The following is a 20,129-nucleotide window of genomic DNA, read 5'->3' as shown; positions in this document are numbered from 1 at the left end:
GAAATATGATATTACTGAAGTCATTAGTATGTGCCTTCAGGGCCAGATAAAATGATGATTATTTGCACTCCAACATACTCTATGAATATAAAGGCTTGCACATTAATGTTATGAAACCAGAGAAATAAAAGAATGATAATTTCTTCTTTAGGGCCCTATATGTTCAGTTTTATTAGAAGGAAGTGAAAGATATTTCCTAAAGCAGGTTTTTTTCCAGTTGTCTTCTCAGTGTTCAAACATTACAGAAATAATAAGGGTGTCTTGTCAGAGACATGTTTTTAAATGCTGTGGTAATTGGAGAATATCTTTAAGTGTATCATCTGGAATATGGCTGGATCAGTGTTGAAATGAGCTGTTACTATTTCAGTGTCAGATATTGTGGCTCTGCATCTTCAGGGCTCCCCTTTGGCTCTTGCAGGCCTTTAGATAAGGGTGCAGTCACTGTGTGATGAGCACTGATTAAAAAGATGGTGAATCAGTTGGCCATAAGACCTCATCACACATCTTTCCTAATTTTTAGTTCCTGGAGCTTTCTAAAAGCAAATTCTTTTGACCTTTGCAGAATCAGGTAGCAAAACAGTAGCAGGGACCACCACAGCTGAAGAAGCTGCTAAAATCTTGACAGAGAAGCGACGTCTGGCACGGGAGCAAAGAGAGCGTGAAGACCAAGAAAGAATTCAGAGACAAGAAGAAGAAAGGTAACAGTGGAGGGGAAGGAAGGGATGCTTTCACTGGTGGGGTGTGTTTGGAAGGGACACTCCAGTTGTATATGTTTTCTAAGTTTTAATTTAAGTTCCTGGAAATGATAATACAGTTCCTGAAGCTGAGAGGCACTGGCACCAACCTGGGACGGGTTGCTGTGTGTAACATCAGTTTATATCTCAGTATGTATGTAATGCACAGTCCCTGTGAAATCACTACCTCTTTTTCCTTCCAGACACCAGTGGGGCCTTTGTTTCAAAACTAGAATGTGCTTTTTGCACCATTTGTGTTTGGTTTGTTTGTATTTGATTTGAAAGAGTTGACCTTTCTGTATTAAACTTTCCTTTGATTACCTTAGGAAGTGGTTTGATGGTACATTAAATCCCACTTTAGTGATATGAAATATGGATCAGGAATGTTTCAGGCAAGTAATTCAAAGTGTTAAATCAGTGTGCATTTGGTTCATTGCATAGTTGTTAAAAATAAATGGCTGTGAACTTTGTTCAGATCAGGGGTCACCTATCTACTTCTATGAGCACAGTGGAATTTCAGATTTTTTCTGTTTCCCCGTTGGGGATATGAAGTTGTCAGAAACATATAATCTGCATATAATCTGCTCTAGGTATTTTATCAGAAATATGTCATCAGATCTGCTCTGTATGTCTGCAAGAGCTGGCAATGTGCTCCTCAGTGTATCTCTGAATTCAGGCTATAGAAGAAAGAGTCCTTTAGGAAATCCCACTGAATTTGTTTGACAGTGATTGTAAGCTTCATTCATGTCATGGTTACAAATGGTTTTTGCTAAATGGTCATTGCTTAATCCAGTTCTCAATCAAACATTCCATGATTGGAACAACCTGCCTTAATCAGTTAAGAGCATTCAAGTTACTGTCATTTTCCCTTTGACAAGTCTGGATTGTGGCATTTGTAAATCCACCCCAGAAAGTGTCTTTATGAAGTTATTTTTTTATTGGACCGCCTAGAACTTTCTTGCTTTCTTACTCTGCCTCGTGTATGTACACTTTTAAAGAAATAAACACCCAATAATCTGTACCTTGGAAATGCTAGAATCAGAGAAGAAGAAATGGCCGGGAGAGCAGCTGAGGAGAAAGCACGAAGGGAGGAGGAGCTCAGGAAGCAGGAGGAGGAAAAGAGACTGACTTACGAAGAGCAGCAAAGACAAGCTGAGGAGGAGAGGATCCGCCGGGAGCAGGAAGAGCAGGAAAAACTGGCAGAGCTTCAACAGCAGGTCTGTGACTCCAACTGTGTTCCTGCAAGAAGCTGCTACTGTGGTTTCAAGAGGGTTGTCTTTTGATTTTTCTTTCACAGAATGGTTTTGACAAATCTCTGTCAGGCATGATGTGAGACCGAGTTCATCCTGTCTGAGATGGATTTGAGACTGTCTGTAGGTCCTTTCCTTGCCCTGGTTTCTGTGATTTATTTTTTGTTTCCTAGCAGTTAATGCATTCAAGTATGGGCAGAAGCAGCTATTTTGGAATATTTTTTTTAGCCATCAGGGATACTCTTTTGCATATGTAAAATATTTGTACTGAGCCTACTTTACCAGCGGACTGCTAGGAGTTACTAGGAGATGGTCTGTCTGGAAAGTAATCTGGTTTACTCTGATTCCTCCCAAAGAAAGATTGGTAGTGTTTCCAAGTCTGCTTTTCCTGTTGCTGAGCAGTCTTCCACAGCAAGTATCCATGTACCTTTACAAAGGCATCCTTTGAACTGAAGGGAGCAGTTCTGCAGAAAGCAGGCTTTCCTTAAATTAGATTAATTCTGGAAACCAAAGCAGTTTTACAGTGGAATATTTGTGTTCAGGGGACTGTATCTTATGAATGGCTTTGCCATGTGTCTGGATATTTCTTTTAGTGTTTGTTAACAACAATTACTCAGAGTGTTGACTGTGTTTCTGTCTTCTTTCCAGTTGTACTGGAAAAGATTTCCCAGTGTAGAAGGAACAGAAGATGTTCAGCGCCAAGTGTCTTGGTAGCAATACCTGACTGCCAAGACTTTTTAGTTAACCTTGACACATTTAGAATTTAATTGCTGTCTTGTTACTTTGTAGATTGTCCTCCTTAGCTGAATATTCATCCCAAAGGACAGTCTGAACAGCAACACTGAGTAGCTCAGCAACATTCAGAACATTTGCATTACTTCAATATAGTTGGTTTCATTTTCTGAATATCATAGTATGTATATTTCATGTCAGTAACTGGGTAATTGACATTTACTTGTAATGTGTGGTCATATTGAATAGTGATTGTCTGATTTTCCTGTCTATGTTGAACCAGATTCTGTAACTGCTTTGCTTTTTACTGTTTGGAATGAGTTATGCACTGAGTGCTCTCTTCTTTTTATTTTATGTTCAGAGAGAAGAAGCTGAAGCAAAAGCTCAAGAAGAGGCTGAAAGACAGCGACTGGAAAGAGAGAGGATTATGCAGCAAAATATGCAGGAAAGGCTTGAAAGAAAAAAGGTAGCCTGTTTTGAATTCTAAGCCTAAAATAAATAGGGAAATGGTCTAAGATGCAATTAAATAGAAGTGTGTTTTTTTTGAAGACTGCCAACTCTGGTCTGTGAAATTTAAAAACAATGATGAAAATAGTATGAAATATGAAAATATATTATGATTGATGAATTTTAACCAGAATGCTGAAATATAAAGCTCTGTATGTCATTGTAAATGTTCTCCATGTTTTAACAGAGAATTGAAGAAATAATGAAAAGAACACGAAAATCGGATCAGAACGAATCCAAGGTACTTCTTTGTTTGGATCTGTATAATGACAGAATAGGACTTTTTGCCTTGTGTCCTGTCTTCCTGTGTTATCCTTACACAAAATGTCTTCCACAGGAAGTGCCAGGTTCTTGTGCACCAGAGTAATTTCCAGTAGCTTGCCATTGCTCACATTCTTCTGCTTTGCTTGCTCTGTGAAGAGTCTTTGTTACATTTTTGTTCAAGGCCTGTAGACACAATGTTATCCGGTGTTATGACTTCCAAACTGGTTTTTAAACCTCTGTTTTAACCACTGGTTAGTAGTACTTTTTTTAACCGTGTGCATTCTGCTAGGACAGTTTTTTCCCAGAAAACTTAGATTTCTGGCATCATCTGTTTGCTTAAAGCAAGTCTTGGATTATCTTTAGATTGCTATTGCTACAGTAAACTGGATGCATTTTTGTTAATGCAGTGACCTAAGTTTTGTGAAAAATTGTGCCAATTGAGGAATAGTTGTTATTCTTTGAACATTCAAATATTCAAATCTTCCAATAGCTAAAAATCAATAAAAATGTAGCACACACCTTGGAGAAATGAGGGGAAAAGGAACTCAGAATAATAAGTAGGAGGTGGAAGTGGATCCCACAGGCTCTGGCTCAGCAGAGCACATGTTGCTGGGTGACCTGGTTGTCTGTGAACTTTTGAACTCATGTGACCTCACTTCTGGGCACAGAATGCTCTTGTGTGGGTGCTGTGACTGAATTTGTGAAACTGGAGAGGACAGGGAGTTGTTCCAAGTAACACTGTGCAAATTCAGTTGCAGAATGAAGGGAAGTCTGCCTCAGAGGTGATGGAGGGAGAGGATATTGAAGAGGAGGAAGAGTTGGGTCTTGAGAAGACTGATCAGCCAGGTAAGGAAGCTGAGTGAGCCAGGCCTGGATGGCAGTGAGTCTCAGTGATGTTTGAGCTCTGTTGAAAAGGTCAGCCTTAACACCAGTCCCAGAGATGCCAGGGGGGGCTCCCTTCTTGAACAGAGAATCAGTCAAAATTATTTGAGAGTAAAATGCAGGCAGCATGCTTTCATTTTACAAGTGGATTTTTGAGATGAAAAACAAATTTCATGTTGGTGTAGGCAGCTTGTGTATAGACAAATGAATCTATTGATGCCAAGTGCCTCGGGTTTTGGCTAGGAAAGGTTATTTTGGCACTTCTGTTTTATTCATTTACAATAGCAATTCTGCTATTCAAGTTCTTTTTTCCCTTGTATTTCATTTTTTCTCCCCCCTCCCTTCCCAACATGCAGGAAAGTTAAATGGTGTTGGCTTGCTCCAGGAAGTCAAGGGGGAGGCAGAGGATTGTTTGGAGACTGCACAAAGCATGATCTCTGCAGAATCTGAGGCTCAAGATGAGTCAGAGTTGAAGGCCAGTGAAGTGTTCATGAATGGAAGTGACTTGAAAAGTGATGAGGGGTCTGTTACTGACCTAAAGGATTCCAGGTGAGTCTGCTGTACTGTGGGAGCACTTAGCTCTCACACAAGAAAGCTCTTGTATGTTAAAATTAAATGCAGTGCTGTCTGCAGCCCCTTGCTGGCTTTGTGGTGTCTGTGTGCCTTTCTCCAGCCATGTGGTGTGTGCTGGCAGCTCACAGCCTCACACAGAGCAGGTAGCTCAGGATAATTGTATAGATGGCCCCATGTTAACAGTGCTGAGAAGTGTGACACACAGCCAGCAGCGTGGCAGTGTTGATTATAAAAAACTGACATTGGCTTGAAACTTTCTCCATTGAAATGCCTTGCAGTTCTTATTAACAAAACATTAAAGAAGAGGGAGGAGGATAACACTGGAAAGGAAGAATAACCTACAGAAAGCTCTAGAATGCTTTTGGTTGTGCTGAAACACCAGATGCAATGCAGAAGCCTTCCTTAGTGAGGAATTTGGGTTTTTCCTATTTTAAATTTTATTTTTTGAACGTAAAGCATTTTCATCTACTACTGGAAAATGTGTCCTCTGATGCTTGTTCCATTTGCTCATCTAAATGCTAATGATTTAGAAATGACATTGTGAGTGCTTTTTTAAAGTGATGATAAATTAATGTCATTCCTCCAGTGATGGCACATAAAGACATTTCCATGATTGTCCTAAGAATGAATGAAAATTGATCCATAATTTGGGTATAGCTTTTGAATCTGTTTTTAATATTGCTGGTCTTCTGAGACTTAGTTTTGTGTTCAAAAAGTCTTAGCTGGAGAAAAAAAAAGGAAAAATGCACCCTACAAAAATCAAGACTTAATGAGCAAGGCTTTAAACTTACTACTTTCTTATATCAAATTTCTAGAGCCAGAAACTTACCTGAGAGCTGTTAGTGTAGTAAAAAGTGGGAATATATTGCTGAGTTGTTCTTCCCCATTGGCTCTTGGAGGGGAGATCCTGTATGGCAGCTGGAGCTTGTCTGGGAATGCCCTGTGGGATGTTCAGTGCTTTGCAGAGTATGCAGTTAATTGTTTGTCCTGGAATCAATGTAAAGGTTAAGCATGTGGAAACTGCAATGCAAGTACCCATTCTCTTTTTTTTTTTTTTGTAGTCATCCTGCGAAAGAAATGGTTTTTGATGACTCGGGGAAGTTGGGTGTTCATGAAGCTGATCATACAATTGGACTTATTCAGAATCTCAATGGAAAATCTGGTTCATGGACTTTTGAGGAGTTCATTGATGTTGGAGTACATTCCAAGTCAACCAAACTGAGCTCGGACAGCATCTCTGCTGGTAACTGTAATCAAAACTTGAATGATGCTGCTACAATACCTTCTAGTCCCAAATTGGCTTTTGAGGAAGATGGTGCAGTGAATTCATTGACCAAACCTATAGATGCTTCATCAGGTAATCCAAGCTGACTTCCCTCTCTCTCTTCCCCTGGCTAGGCAATTCACTTCCTTGCGTTTTGCTCTCCTTGCCTTAACTACAGCTTCTTATTTTCAAGGCACTTTTTCCAATGTGTAGACTGGAGGGAAGGCTCTTTAGTGCTTTTAACTTGAGTTCTGTCAAAAGGAGTCACCAACTGATGCCTTTCTAGGGACTTGATAAGGCCCAACATTAAGGCTCTTCCAAAGACACAGCTGAGCCCTTGTGAAGTTACAGCAGTGAAGCTCCTATGTTGTACTTTAAGGTTTTTCTAAGATATGTAAATGGCACACGTTGCTTTTGAAGATACAAAATAATTTGGAAGGTGTCTGATGTAACTCTACTCTGTTCTGGTTTTGATGCTGACCTGCATGGTCTTACAAGGTCTCTTCAGACTCTTAGCAGTGTGTTAGCTGTCCTCTGTATTTACTGTAGAACAGTCTTTCATTTCACTGAGGCAAGTAACACCAACCTGAAATTCCACAGATGGTTGTGTTACATTTTGGGAGGAGTAATAAAGCTGTACACACACCAAACACTCTGAATTTTCTGAAAGAGGCAGGACTGCATCTCAAGCCACACATTCTTGAGAAGCCAAGCCCTGATGCAGTACAGTGCATAGTGTGTCAGAGAAGCTTCAGGAAGCCAGTTCATGTAAGACTGGACTTCTCTGGTGTTGGAGCCAAACCCCAAAGGGCTGTTTTCACAGGAGATCTCTTTCTATGGGATAAATGACTGTGTGATCAGTTTAAGTGAATGCTAGTGGAAAAACAAGCCTTGCTGTCCACATTTCCTTCCAGTGATGTGTAGCACTTTCTTTGATTAAAGTGTAGCACTTTTCTAGACTGAACTGTTTCCCGAGTCTCCTCTGTCACTCTGCGTCTTGTGAATTTTAATTCCATGGGCACACCCTGATGGAGGCTTCCCTTGAGGCCACAGACTGGGCCATGGGAATAGACAAATTTATTGTGGTTCTGCTGATCACTTTTTGTTGTGATCAGACTCATTAACTTTTAGTGAAGGAAGTGTGGCCTTTTAATTTTGAACTTGAAAATTTTTAGACATAATACAGTTTAAGAATTCTGTACATGACTTTGAAAACTAATATTCCTGTAAAAAGAAAGAAAACCTACCGTGCTGATTTTGGACTGAGAGTGACCAAGTGGTTCTGTGCTCACTCCTGGATGTAGACTGACAGTGATGATGGATGCATGTGGCATACACACAGTTATGATGGTTAAATGTTTTCTTCTCTTTGCTCTTTGGACAGAACTGTGAACACTAGAGACCTGGAAATAATCTGATTGCACTTCAGTAATCCAGTGTTTTCTCAAGTACCGAAGGCCTTGTTTTGAAAAGCTGCTTGTTTACCTTTATCCATCTTCAAGTTTGCAAAAAACACCAGGGGAGGGATGACAAACTTAATTTGCACCTTGAAACATTTCAGGGAAACTGTTGTGCTAATGTTCTTTTTTTCGTTCGTTTAGCTAATTGTTAGGTAAGGTTTCCTAGTTCAAATATTCCTTGTTTCCCCTTTGCAGACTTTATAGTAACCTGATTGAGTCTTTTTCTTTTCTTTTTTCATATCAGTATCATGTAGAATGTGCCCCTGGAGGCTCCCCACTTAGCTGCAGACTTTGCATATTTCTAAAATGATCTTGATGAATTAAAAGACTCACTCAGTTTATGTTAAAGCTGAACTCCCTTTTTAATGTCTAGAAAAATGTTTTTGCTTGTTGGTTCATGTGCTATTTAAAAATGCAAAATTGAGTATCTTCAGTTTCAAATGGAGAAGAAAAATTCCTTATTATCTAACGTGAAAATATTGGCAGTTTGAAAATGCAAGTGTTGTACCATCACTAATATGTTTTAAACTATTGGCAAACATCAAAACATTTTTCAGCATGTGCTCTAATATATTACAAAAATGTTAAGTCCCTAGATTTGTCTGTCGGTGTAGTTTAAGGTGTCAGGCTTTTAAAAATGTTTTCCTTTTGAATTACTTATTTATCTACACGTATGGAAGTATTATTTTATTGTGTACATAACAGTATTAGACCATTGAAGTCATGTTTTGTTCTTGTTAATTATTCTGAGTGTTCCAGTTCCAGCTCTATAACAGTGGCTGCAAGCTGCATATATATTTCCCTTCCCCTAAAGCCTGCATTAAATAATCTATTTAACCTGAACTTGCCTGCTTTTTTCAGCATGAAGAGATTAACGAAGCATCTTCTGACAATTGCTACTAAAAGTAATAATGCAGCCTTGTTCTGATGTCTCCTGTACCAGATAGACTGGATAGGTGGTTACTTTAAAGAGTAGCTGTCTCAAAACCTGCTACACCCCATTGGCTGATCCCTCAATTCCAGTGGTGCATCAGCAGCAGCTGTGTTTGCAGTGGGTTTGCTGGAACTCCACCTCTTCTCTCCTGGACACCTCAGATGCAACAGGAGCCCTCAGCCTTCTCCCTCTTGCTGTTCAGAAATACTGTAGAACTGTTTTAGACTTTAGAGCAGTGCCTTAGGTAAAAGGAAAACTGTATTTTTGTATGATAACTGTTTGTTCTGGCAGAGACAATCATTCTAACAAAGATGCCGATATTTTTTCTGTGCTGAGATTTGTTGGATGATCTGATCCAGCCCTGTGTAAATACGTGCGCACAGTTCAATAAACTTTGCAGTTGAACAATGCTTTATTTCTGGAATGTTAAATGTGACCTCACTAGGCCTCTCCACCCCTTGCCATGCTGACCTGCCTTGGGATGCACTCTGGTGCTGCTCTGACTGCTCCACCTGCAGATTCCCAAACTGGCAGCCTCTGGCAGTTGCATCTGTGTGGTTGAGAGGGGTCTGCACTAACACCTTCAGCTCTTGCTGTGTTTGTCCGTGCTCAGGGCATGTTCTGAACTGAGGAGTTATTTAACCTGCTCTTCCTGCCACCCTTTGCCTTTCCCCTGCAGCAGCAGCATCTCTGTGGTGTGAGGGCAAGTCCAGCAGTGGAGCAGTGACCAGCAAGATGCTGCTTTCTCATTTTCTTGCAAAGGTTCTTTATCAGTAGTTGAAAGGGAAGGGCTGGAGCAGATCCAGTTGATAAAGTTTTACTACTGTGGAAAAAAACCCTTCCTTAAACCAGCCTTCAAGTTGCTGAGGCATGGTGGATCAGTGCATGAGCAGTGGCTGTACATACGCTCTCCAAAGGGCTTTTTCACACAGGCTGGTTCTGGCAGATGGTCCAATGTCAGTTATGTATTAAAAAATTAATTAGTTTATGGAAATTATTCCTTTAGTCCTCAGATATTTAAGGGTGCAATGACAGCACAGCTGACTCTTATTTTGCCAGTATCAGTGTAGTAGACTTGGTTTCAGTAACTCACCCCTAAGACACGTCAATCATGTAAGATGGCAAAATGGGAAAAAAAAAAATCCAGACTATAGATTCCAAGCAGGCACTAGTCTCACTTTTATTCAGTCACTAAACATACACTGACATGATAGGAGAGCTAGCCTTGTCTGAGCTATTTTTAAGGCACTTGTAAATGCATGTGCATGTTGTAGGTGAAAGATTTACTACTTGTTAATGGATTAATAATTGTACGTAGACAGCCTTGTTTAAACAATGATATAAAAAAAGCTGATGAGGAAAACTTGCAGGCAAACCATGCGGAAATCAAGACTAAAACAAGTTTATGGAAACTTAACTAAGCTAAATGTCACTGCCATAACACTGTTATCTGTAAGATGAAGCCATTCCTTACATGTGCTGTAATGTGGTGTTGTAGAGTAAGCTAAGGTATTTATTACTTATTAATGGAGTGGTGTTTGTTGTGTATATGTACTTGTAGAAGCATAATAATGGATCCCTGTGATCCCAGGTGCAATCTCTGCATGCCTTGTCAAACCCACTTCAGTTAAGTGCCAAGCTTAATCATATACCAGAGAAGTTTAAAACTAGATTTGTTTTAGGTTAAACCACACACAGATGATGCAGTGTGTGGATCTCTAAATCTAACAGCATTTCAAGCCTTTATACTAGGAGTTACAAGGTTAGATTTTTGCAAGGCTACATGCTTTTGTACTGCAGGAACTTCAAAAGTCAAACCCAGTATATTGAGGCTAATTTAGTTCTTACACTAAAATGGAAAAAGTTAAAATTCTCAACATGCAAAAACCTGCTCTTTTACCAGGACTGTTTGGGAAAGCAGGGCTTTAAAATCCATCTTACATCTGCTCATTTACAGTCGTTTGGGACACTCAGCACAATAAATTTTTCCATTATGGCAAACAAAGCGCTTGTTGGCCAGACCACGGGCACACTTTGTGCATTTGAAACAGTAATCGTGCCAGGATTCATCTTCGTAGTTAACCACACTGGTTCCTCTTCCAAATCCTGCTAGGAGAGAACACAATTATAGGACGGCGATAGTAGCTTTGCCTTGGCTGGGTGATCCCACAACCAGCACAGCCTGTCCTGCTGCCCCAGAGCTCCCCTGCAGGCCACAGGGGTGACTGAAACACCAAAGGGAAAACTCAGGCATGGTTTTGTTCCATTTTCTGATGTTTCTTGGATAGCATGAAGCCTGCATGGCTTGTCTCTGCAATGAATTTTTTTCCTTGGCTCCTTTTTCCAGCAAACAGTCAAGGAGAGGTGTGGAGCAAGGACACGTTGGGCTAAACACTTCTGTGCTCAGATCCATGCTCTAAAATGCAGGATGGAAGGTGAGCCTCATGGGACTGGCAGGACAGTGCTCACATTTCAGGGCTGAGCTCTCTAATCCAGTGAGTTTTAAGTGTAAAATGCGTCTTTTTATTGAGGGGTACAAGGGGCACAAATGTCCCTTTGGGACAGTAAAACAACACTTGTTTTAGATTTAAGGGTCCCAACTAAGATAGGGGTGGGAACAGTTCTGGCTGGGGGAGTTTTGAAGGAGGTGAATTTGAGACATGCAGAGTCTGAAGGGCTCAGTTACCAGCTCAGCCTCCATCCAGCACAGGCACGTGGCTCAGAGTCAGATCACATGTGAAATGCTGGGATTGGGCTTGGGTTACCAGACCTGCTGATGTTACCCACCCCTGGGCTCCCTGTCTTTGGGGGATCACTGTTCTGACCTTCAGCACCCACTGCCCTCGAGCTGCTTTTAACCCAACATACCTGTAATAGGATTCTTGCATCCAGCACACTTCTTGGCAACACACTCCTTGTAGCATTCAACGCAGTAAAACTGATCCTCCACAGCTGTGAAGCGCTTCCCACCCAGTTGCTTCTTGCAGTTGGAGCAAATGAAACACTCGGAATGCCAAGGCTGCTCCTGGTAAGTGAGGCCTCCAGAAGTGATGGGCTGGGAGAGAAAGAGCAGAGGTGTGGTTTAGAATCAGCAGGGGAGAAGAGAGGTGACCCAGCTTTGTCATGGAGAGGATCTTTCCAAAGTTCGCATGAAAATTTAATTGCACAGTGCACTTGAGTCCCTCTAACCTGAAATCCCACATACCTGGCACTTTCATAATACTTTCTTTTACCTGCAGTGACTGAAATTCCACACTAATCAGTTACAGAAGTTGTAAAACAGCTACTGTTTCACTTCTTGACTATTCAGTACAGAGCTTAAACTATCCCCAAGGCAAGTGCAAGACTGGTATCACTTGGTTTCTGCAGTGCTGCCATCAGCTAACCCAACCAACCCTGCCCAGATCCTGCAATGCACAGGAACCATCAGCTCTCCCATCATTCCACCAGCTGCTGGCACCAGTATCTCAGGGGAAGAACATCAGCATTGGTACAGCTTCAGCATGGTCTGCCTGCAGGTTCACCCTCCCAGCTCCCAAAAGGCACACCTCTGCAAAGGGGAAGGACTTACATTCTTGCACTTAGCACAGGTCTTGGCAAACTTGTGCTCGTGGCAGGAGACACAGTAGAATTCATCACCCTTGGGGAAGAAGCTCCCAGATCCAATCACTTGCTTGCACTGGCTGCAGGTGAAGCAGTCCTTGTGCCAGACCATCTTCTTGTATTCAACATTTTGGTCTCCTACAGCAAATAAAAACCACTTGTCCTGTGAGATTTCAGGCCTGTGGCAAACCCTTCCCCCTGTGCAGTGTAATGTCTGTGGGCAAGACATGTCTAAAGCTATGCCCAGGATTCCACTGGAATGCAGACAAGGGTCTGCTGGTGATTTCTGTACCTGATTTTGGCCAGGCCCTCCTAGATTTTCTTAAAACAGTTGTAAGATCAGCTGCCTGAGCCTTTTAAGACCGTAATTTACCAAGCAATATTTTTGGTAGAAGTGGTTTAAGACTAACATAAGGGTAAAATTATCCACATGAGCATTAACTGCAAAGCAGCCTTTCAACATCTGAATAAAATGGACAGGTCAAAATTTACAACAGTCAAAATTTACTAATCCGAGGTGCTCCAGCCTCCCACTGTGATGCCCAATCCCTAACTGCAGCCTCCTGATAAACCTCCCTGGTTCTGCCCTGGAGCAGAACGTGGCCCTCAGCCCCGTCACTGGCACAGTACCTGCAATAATGGGCTTGAAGCAGCCCTTACACCTGGGTGCATCCTCAGCAGCAGTGCAGTTGCTGCACCAAACCTTGTTGTTCTCCCTCAGCATGAAGGGCTCGTTCACCAGGGACGTGTAGCACTTGAAGCAGCGGAAGCAGTTGTCGTGCCAGTAGCGGTTCTTGAAATGCAGCTCCTGGACAAACAGAAAGGAAGGGACAGGAGTGAGAAGCTTTTCTCCCCTCCTGAGCAGCCCTAAAGCCAAGCTCCTGTCTCACCAGCCTGGGCAGTAAAGGATGGATTTGTTGTTCCTAAGTTTGTCTGATTCAGTGAGTAGGGCTACAGCTCCTCTTCAAGCACTTAAGGGAAGGACATTTAACCAAACTTTGACACAATCACACTCACTTTGGACTTCTAAGGGGGCAGAAAATGTTTCAAACCAACAGCTTGAAGATTTGAAGTTCTGCAAGTGTGGGTTTCTCAAGTTTTTATATTCCCTCTAGTTCAAGTGTACATTGTTACTGCCATAAACATTTATCTGTCCCTGAAGGTGTATGTGAATTACTTCAGTAATATCATATTTCTACACATAAGCACCAAATCAATTTCCAGTTTTCATGGAGATCAAACAGTTTCAACCACCAGCCTTGCAGATATTTGCAGGTCCTGCAGTTTGTGTTTCTTCATGTCTTGCCTGCTGTTAGGGTGTCTGAACATCAGAGATACTGTTATAAATTAACACAGGGAAAAAACCTAGCAGAACCATCTTCCCTTCCAACTGCTCTCTCTCTTTTGTTCTCTCTCTTTCTGTATATATGTATAAAGAACTCTTGATTTCCATCATGAAGCAGTAAGCATCTGACAAACTGACAAAAATCAGTGCTTTGCCCAGAAGATAGGTGAGTTTTGCAGGACTCCCTGCAGTTCTCTCTCCAGGACAATTCAGCATTCGCAGCAGTTCATGTGGCTGAATGCAGACCCTGAAATGAGCTCCTGTGCCAAAGCAGCCACCATGAGCATCCCTGTGCACGCCCCAGCACCGTTTTTGCCTGATGAGCATGCGACTGGCTCTCCCAGTAGAGCAAACAGGAGGGAGATCACTTCTCCTCACCACCCCTGAGGTGCTCAGCACTGACCTTGGAGTCGGCCCCGATGGGTTTCTTGCACTCGGTGCAGGTGTTGGCGCAGAACTTCTCGAAGCATTTGACGCAGCAGTGCCTCCCCTCCTTCTGCACGTACTTCTTGCCCTGCAGCGGGTCCCGGCAGTAGTGGCAGTCGAAGCGCTCCGACATGGTGCCCACGGTGTAGCTGCCAGGCCCTGCGAGAGCACAGCAACTGAAGGGACAGCACTGAGGCCCTGGAAGCTGCTCCAGCCTCCTGGGGCTGGGCACAGCAGTAGGAGGAAGGTGGCTCAGGAAGGAGTGGGTGGTGGTGGTGGTATCACACTCCTCCAGGGTCCTTGATGGAGCAAGCAGCTCCAGTCGAGGAGAGAGTCTCAAACCAGACATTTCACATCCCAGTGTTAATGGAAGGGTGCTAGACTGGTTTATTTGACACCTAAGCACTCCCTGGGAGTCCCTGAGTTCATTACCACAGCCCTCAGTGCAGTCCTGCTGAGGCACCACATCACTTGTGTGCAGAAATCACCAACAAACATGAGCAGAGTGGAATTGTTTCCATGTTTCCAGCCTGAACCCGCAGCCAGCTGCAGCCCTCCAAGGCCTTTTGTGCTGGATAGTTGTGCAGCTTCCAGCTGCCTCTTTTCACCAGGCTTTCACATATCAAATCATAAAGGGGAAAAAAAACCCTGCCTCTATGGAGAGATATTTTTCAGTTCACACCACCAAGGCTCTGCCAAGGTCTGATGTTCCACCATGGCCAGGGAGCTGTCAGCAGGGAATCTTTACTGGAGGATTTTCCACTTTGGCTCACACTTTCTCCCCAGACACCCATCCCTTCCTGCACTCCCAGAGTCCTGCCAGTGGCTCCCTCCATTCCATGCACCCTTTCCCAGCAGAAGCCACCAACACTCTTGCAAAGGGGTTGCCAGGGCTCAGAGAATCCAGGACTGGTTTGGGTTTGAAGGAACTTTAAACATCATCTTGTTCCAAACCCCTGCTATGGACAGGGGTGCCAGCCACTACATCAGGTTGCTTAAAGCCCCATCCAGCCTGGCCTGGAGCACTTCCTGGGAGGGAACATAAGAGTTACAGAAGCCCAAGGAGCCCCACAGAGACATCTCTCCATCCCTGCCTCTGCCACTCGTGTCCCCAGCACTGCAGAGCCATTTCCCAACACAGGGGACACAGCCTTGAACTTTCTGCATCATCATGAACCAGATGGGAAATGTGGCTGTGGTCTGGCAGCAGGGACTGCCAAGAGGAAATGTCCTCTCTTCCTGACAGAGCAGCAGCATCAGCACAGAGCAAGGAAGGGAGAGGACAGAGTCAGGCCACACAAATTGTTGCTGCCTCCATCATCTGGCCTCACCTTGGATCACCCCACCCAGCCCTGGGGGCTGCCTTGGAGCCTGTTCCTCAGTGGTACAGCAGTGTTTATTCCAGCTGTGCTGCTCCAAGCCCAGCACAATGTGGCTTTATAAACCAAACCAATAAGGGTTCTGGGGTGCACAGAGGGTGTGTCATTCCTGGCTGTGCCCTCCAACAGAGCAGGGTCAGTGGGACCCTGTTGGGCTCTCTCTTGGCTGCAGGATGATCTTGGTCTGCCCTGTTATGGCCTAAGGGCCCATTCACAGGATTTTCATGGTCACTTCCCCACCCAGTAATTCCAGATGTGCCATCAGCTGCAGGGGCCAACCTCACCAGACCACTGCAGCACACCAGGAGCAGCCCAGCACTGCTGGGTACAAAGCCCAGGAAGAATGGGACTCACACTCTTACCTTGCAGGCTTTAAAATCCAGGAGTCATCACACTGTCTCCTCTCAGTAATGTAGGGCAGAACAAGTTGAAGGATTTATATTTCAGAAAGTAGGACAGAAAGCCCTAAAGTATCACACAGGGAGGCTGCAGCAGAGGTGGAGGCTCTGTTCACACCCTATTCCTTCCCCTAAAGCTGACAGAGGCAGGCTGGAGGCTGAGCTGGTAGGAATTGTACTTTGTGCGGGGACCAAAGTCTGGAAATATTCCCTTGGCAAGGCCAGGGAATGCCATGTCCTGCTGACAACTACACCAAGGGCTTTGAGGTACCTGCTCAAGCAAATGAAACAGATAAACAGCTGAGAAATGTGGAAACTATGTGAGCCACTACCAGCTCTGCAGAGCTCTAGCAAGCAGGTGGGTTTTATTTGGAAGAAATGCAATTGCAGAGTCCAGGGCAAATGGTATTGAAATGTCCCTGATCTCAGGTTTAGGGTTGCTTTCAACCTGAACACATAATCTTGAAAGTATGGCTCAGGGAGCAACACAACCCCATGTAACCCATCATGTGCTAATGTGAGACACATTTATCACAGCAGCTCTGGAGCTCCACTGGCAAATTAACACTGGGGCTGGCAGCTCCCAGACTGGGCTGTGCACACAGCTCCTCCTGCCTCGTGCATCTCACACACCAGAAACCTCCTCTCATACCCAGGCAGGGGCATGAATTTATTCCCAGCTTTTCTAGAGGCTTTCTGCCCTCAGCACTATCATTCCTGAACTCCTGAAGCAGGAAAGGCACCTCTGTCCACTTGCCTGCAATGAAGATGCAGTGGTGGCATTGCCCCAGTGCTGGCTGCTCGTGGGCTCTGCTCACCTGTGCCATGTCCAGAGCTCACATCAGCCAGACTCCCACAGGACAGGACCAGCCCACCCAGGGTATGGTGCACAAGAGCCCTGAAAGCCACCAGTGTGTGACAGAGTGGAGCCCCAGGCCAGCAGCAGCTGTGCTGGGACCAGTTTCATTTAGTATCCTACAGCTGGTCGCCTCAGCAGTCCTGTCCCCTCTCATGGAAGGTAAACAGAGCAGATATTTCTTGTGCTCTGTATAAAAATAAATGCATTTCTAAAGCCTGCTTGGCAGCAGGTCATGGGTTTGGAGTTGTTTATCTCCTTTATAACCTGTTCACCTTCCAGCTGCACCAGGTCCCCACAGCACAACTTTCCAGAGCTTCCAGGTATATTAACCCTGGCCTGTCTTTACTGTCTGAAAAACAGGCAAGTTATGAAACTAAGGGCACACTGGGTATATGGGGAAATCATTACTTCCTCAGGGTCTTTATTTAGTGCCCTCATCACCCCTTCCTGTATGAGCAGTGCAGCAGCTGCTGAGCACAGGGTAGGAATTCACACCAGGGATACAGCAGTGCTACAGCAACCCAAAACAGGGAAAGCACTCACCAAATTACCACTAAAACCCAGAGCACTGAACCTCAATGCTTCTTTCCACACTGCTGTGCTTAAAATGAAAGTGGTACATGCAGATATTTCAGCTTGGCAGTCACTTGAACACAAATTTCTGTGGCTGTACCTTCCCACCAGACTCTGAGGCATCTCTGAGGTGACAGCCTGGTCAAGTGTCTCTTGTTTAGCCCCAGGAGAATCACATACCCTGAGGACATGCACTGATCCAAACCTCATGTCAGCTTGACACTGAGGCCACAAAATGGGATTTAGAAAGCAGAGGAGAAGTATGGACAGGCTGTAACTATTCCCCCTGCCAGGCGCGTGCAGAAGATTGTTCTGCTGGAGAGAGCAGGTGGAAACAGCAAGCACAGGCAGCTGGGGACAGGGGTAAGTGCAGAATGTGCCCTCCTTAAATAGCCCAGAGGGCCCTCAATAAGAGATGGAGAAAAATACAGCTATACTTCCAGAAATTAATCTCTCTCTAAGCGAGGGATCCCTGTCCCACCAGCCCTGGCAGGGTGCTCTCTAAATGTAGCTCCCTGATGGATTTGGCTACAGCTGGAGGGCAGGAGGCCAGGCCAGTGGCCTTCTCAGATATCAGAGTGTTTGGCTGGAATACAACCCCCAACATTTACCTGACCACAGAGGTGCCAGTTCACCACTTGTCCCCTGAAAGCATCTTCTGCTTGACAAAAACAGCCCTTGGACAGCCACACCTCCCACCCTTCAGAGATCTCAAACACTCAGACCCCAGGGGCTTCCCTGCACCTCAATGGTACCAGCACCAAGCACACACAGGGCTCACTGAGGGCCAGGCTCACATCTGCACCCTGCAGCTTCGGGATGGAAAGGGTACAGACCTTAGAAGAGCCACCCCACAAAAACTGCTGCACCCACACAACCCCTGCCTCCCCCTGGGCTCCTGCCATCACCATGGGCTGGTTCGTCCCAGTTCAGCCAAAAACCCAAAGCAGCATCACAGCGGTTTGCACAATAAAGGGAACCAAAGCGTTCAGAGAAGGGAGCTGGAGCACAGCTGATAAGCAAAGCACTTAGCACAGGCTGTGTGTTAATGTCTCTGGGGAGTATGTTTAAATGTGATAAACCACCAAGGAAGAACTTGAAGTGTAGTCTCTAAACACAAGCAGAGAAACTGCACTTACACTTTACAGATTATTCTGCCACTTAAGAAAGAAGATGAGGTTGGAGTTGTTAACCCTCTACACACAGTTGCATATGGAAGAAAAAGTGCTTTTTTACTCTCCATTAGTTTTCTTTTTTCTCAGCAGACTGAGTACACAGCCCCCCACTGCCAGGCACTGGCTACACCTGCCTGTTTCAGTCCTGGCAGCCCTGGTCTGTCACCTGAGTTACTATTCTCAGCATTCCTCTATGCAATGTCGCATAGTTTGCTATAAATACCTAGGAAACCCTTCAAAGAAGGGTCCTGTTGTTCCCAAATGCAAAGTGACACTCAGGACTGAATTGGCACAAACATTTGCAAAGCCCAAGGAAAGACACAAAGGCAATCTCTTGTAGGTCATTTTTGCTGGGAGGGCTGAAAACACCAGAGTTGTGCTCTCCCTTTGCCAGCCTGGGGCACGTGCGAGTCTCATAGTCTATAATTCAAAAATTGATCTGTTGATAAAATAAAAGCTTCTTTATTCAGAGCAAGAACAGCTCCAAGTTCCTCAGGCAGTTGCCAAAAACATTCCCTACGGTCCTATTGCCACCATGTCTGAGCACATCCCAGTCATTACTAAATCTTCACAGTTCCCCAGGGAAGTAGGGACATGCTGTTTATTAAAAATCACTGGCCCAGCCCTGCAAACTTCCCCAGGGATTGCTTTGGCTCTCAGTGCAGAACTCAGCAAAGGCTAACAAGGCACCACTGCCTCAAGTAAGGCTGAGCACTTTAGGCAGAGTTTAAGCAACAAAATCCAAACCTTTCAAAACAAAACAAATCCTGTTCAGTAACTAACTCTGTGGCTGCATTAATTTTGCCCTTTGAGACTCCCCTATTACGTTCCCAGCCAAGCACTGGTCTGCCCCACCTCAGCAGCTGGATGCCTTTCTCACACCCAGGTGCTCCCAGGTGCCAAAATGAGATTTCCTCCTGCTCTGGAGGATTCAGCCCCACCCTGAGCAGGCACTGTGATACCCCCACAGCTGCCCTGGTGTTCCCAGTGGTCTGCAGGACCAGGCACCATGCTGTGACTGCTTGGCAGCAGCACTCCAACCTCAGCATCTGCTCAGAACACCCTGCAGCATTTTATATTACAGCACAGCATCAAGTCTGAGAGTTCTTGCCTCAGGGGACATCCCCTGTGGAAGATGAGAAAGAAAAAATTACATAGCTGGGAGTATAATAGAAGGATGCTACAGAATTGGTGAGTCTTGTGGGCTGAAGTTAAACACCTTCTTACACCAAGTGGCACCACAGAAGCCAGATTTTGCTCACAATGGTACCCTTCATAACATGTATGTGCATCCCACAAGCAAATCCTGAGCAGTTACGTGCTGTGCAAGCAGCCTCAGTGTGTGCCCTGTCCTGGGAGCAGGAAACTGAGCAGCAAAGTGTGCCTTTTCTCCCCAGTTTTGAGGAGGCTCTCTGTTCCCAATCTCACAAGGCACCCTGGCCCCTGGTGTGAGCAGCTCAGTTTGAGGGGCTGTGCCCCAAACTGGCACCTCCTCCCACCCTCGGGGCTGTGCCTCTCCAAGAGATGCAATGGCACTGTCTCTGTGCTGTGGGGCTGTGAAAACACCCTGGATGTGCACAGAAACAGCCTCTAAGGGTGAGACAAGCCTTCAAAAATCCCAGAGAGCTTCTGATTGTCTTCAGCTGCAGGGCTAGAGGAACAAGTCAGAATGGGAAGACACCACAGAGCTGCATGCCATGATCTCAAGATTCCTGTCAGTGTTAATGGAAAAATTAACATTTTCCTACCACTGGTAAGGGTCAGCCCATCT

The 20,129-nt window shown here is 44.6% G+C and overlaps 2 protein-coding genes across 3 annotated transcripts in view; one reads left to right on the top strand and one right to left on the bottom strand.

Moving 5' to 3' along the window:
- Positions 1-9,010, top strand: part of MAP7D3 (MAP7 domain containing 3) — a 43,330-nt gene extending 34,320 nt beyond the window's left edge. The window contains exons 14-20 of the mRNA XM_042779738.1: positions 563-698; positions 1,771-1,951; positions 3,078-3,182; positions 3,411-3,464; positions 4,240-4,333; positions 4,726-4,918; positions 6,004-9,010. Coding sequence (XP_042635672.1) covers positions 563-698; positions 1,771-1,951; positions 3,078-3,182; positions 3,411-3,464; positions 4,240-4,333; positions 4,726-4,918; positions 6,004-6,313 — 1,073 coding nt within the window. The 3' untranslated portion in view covers positions 6,314-9,010. The remainder of the gene's footprint in view (positions 1-562; positions 699-1,770; positions 1,952-3,077; positions 3,183-3,410; positions 3,465-4,239; positions 4,334-4,725; positions 4,919-6,003) is intronic.
- A 745-nt stretch (positions 9,011-9,755) lies between these two features.
- Positions 9,756-20,129, bottom strand: part of FHL1 (four and a half LIM domains 1) — a 28,959-nt gene continuing 18,585 nt past the window's right edge. For both annotated transcript variants that reach the window (XM_033072677.2, XM_033072678.2), the window contains exons 2-6: positions 13,952-14,133; positions 12,834-13,011; positions 12,172-12,341; positions 11,469-11,655; positions 9,756-10,706 (exon numbers count right to left, since the gene is read on the bottom strand). In XM_033072677.2, the coding sequence (XP_032928568.1) occupies positions 10,552-10,706; positions 11,469-11,655; positions 12,172-12,341; positions 12,834-13,011; positions 13,952-14,133 (872 nt within the window). In that variant the 3' untranslated portion in view covers positions 9,756-10,551. The remainder of the gene's footprint in view (positions 10,707-11,468; positions 11,656-12,171; positions 12,342-12,833; positions 13,012-13,951; positions 14,134-20,129) is intronic.

This window comes from Catharus ustulatus, chromosome 14 (genome assembly GCF_009819885.2).
Source record: "Catharus ustulatus isolate bCatUst1 chromosome 14, bCatUst1.pri.v2, whole genome shotgun sequence".
NCBI lineage: Eukaryota > Metazoa > Chordata > Aves > Passeriformes > Turdidae > Catharus > Catharus ustulatus.
The sequence above is the reverse complement of the archived record's forward strand: the minus strand, read 5'-3'. Positions and strand labels throughout refer to the sequence as shown.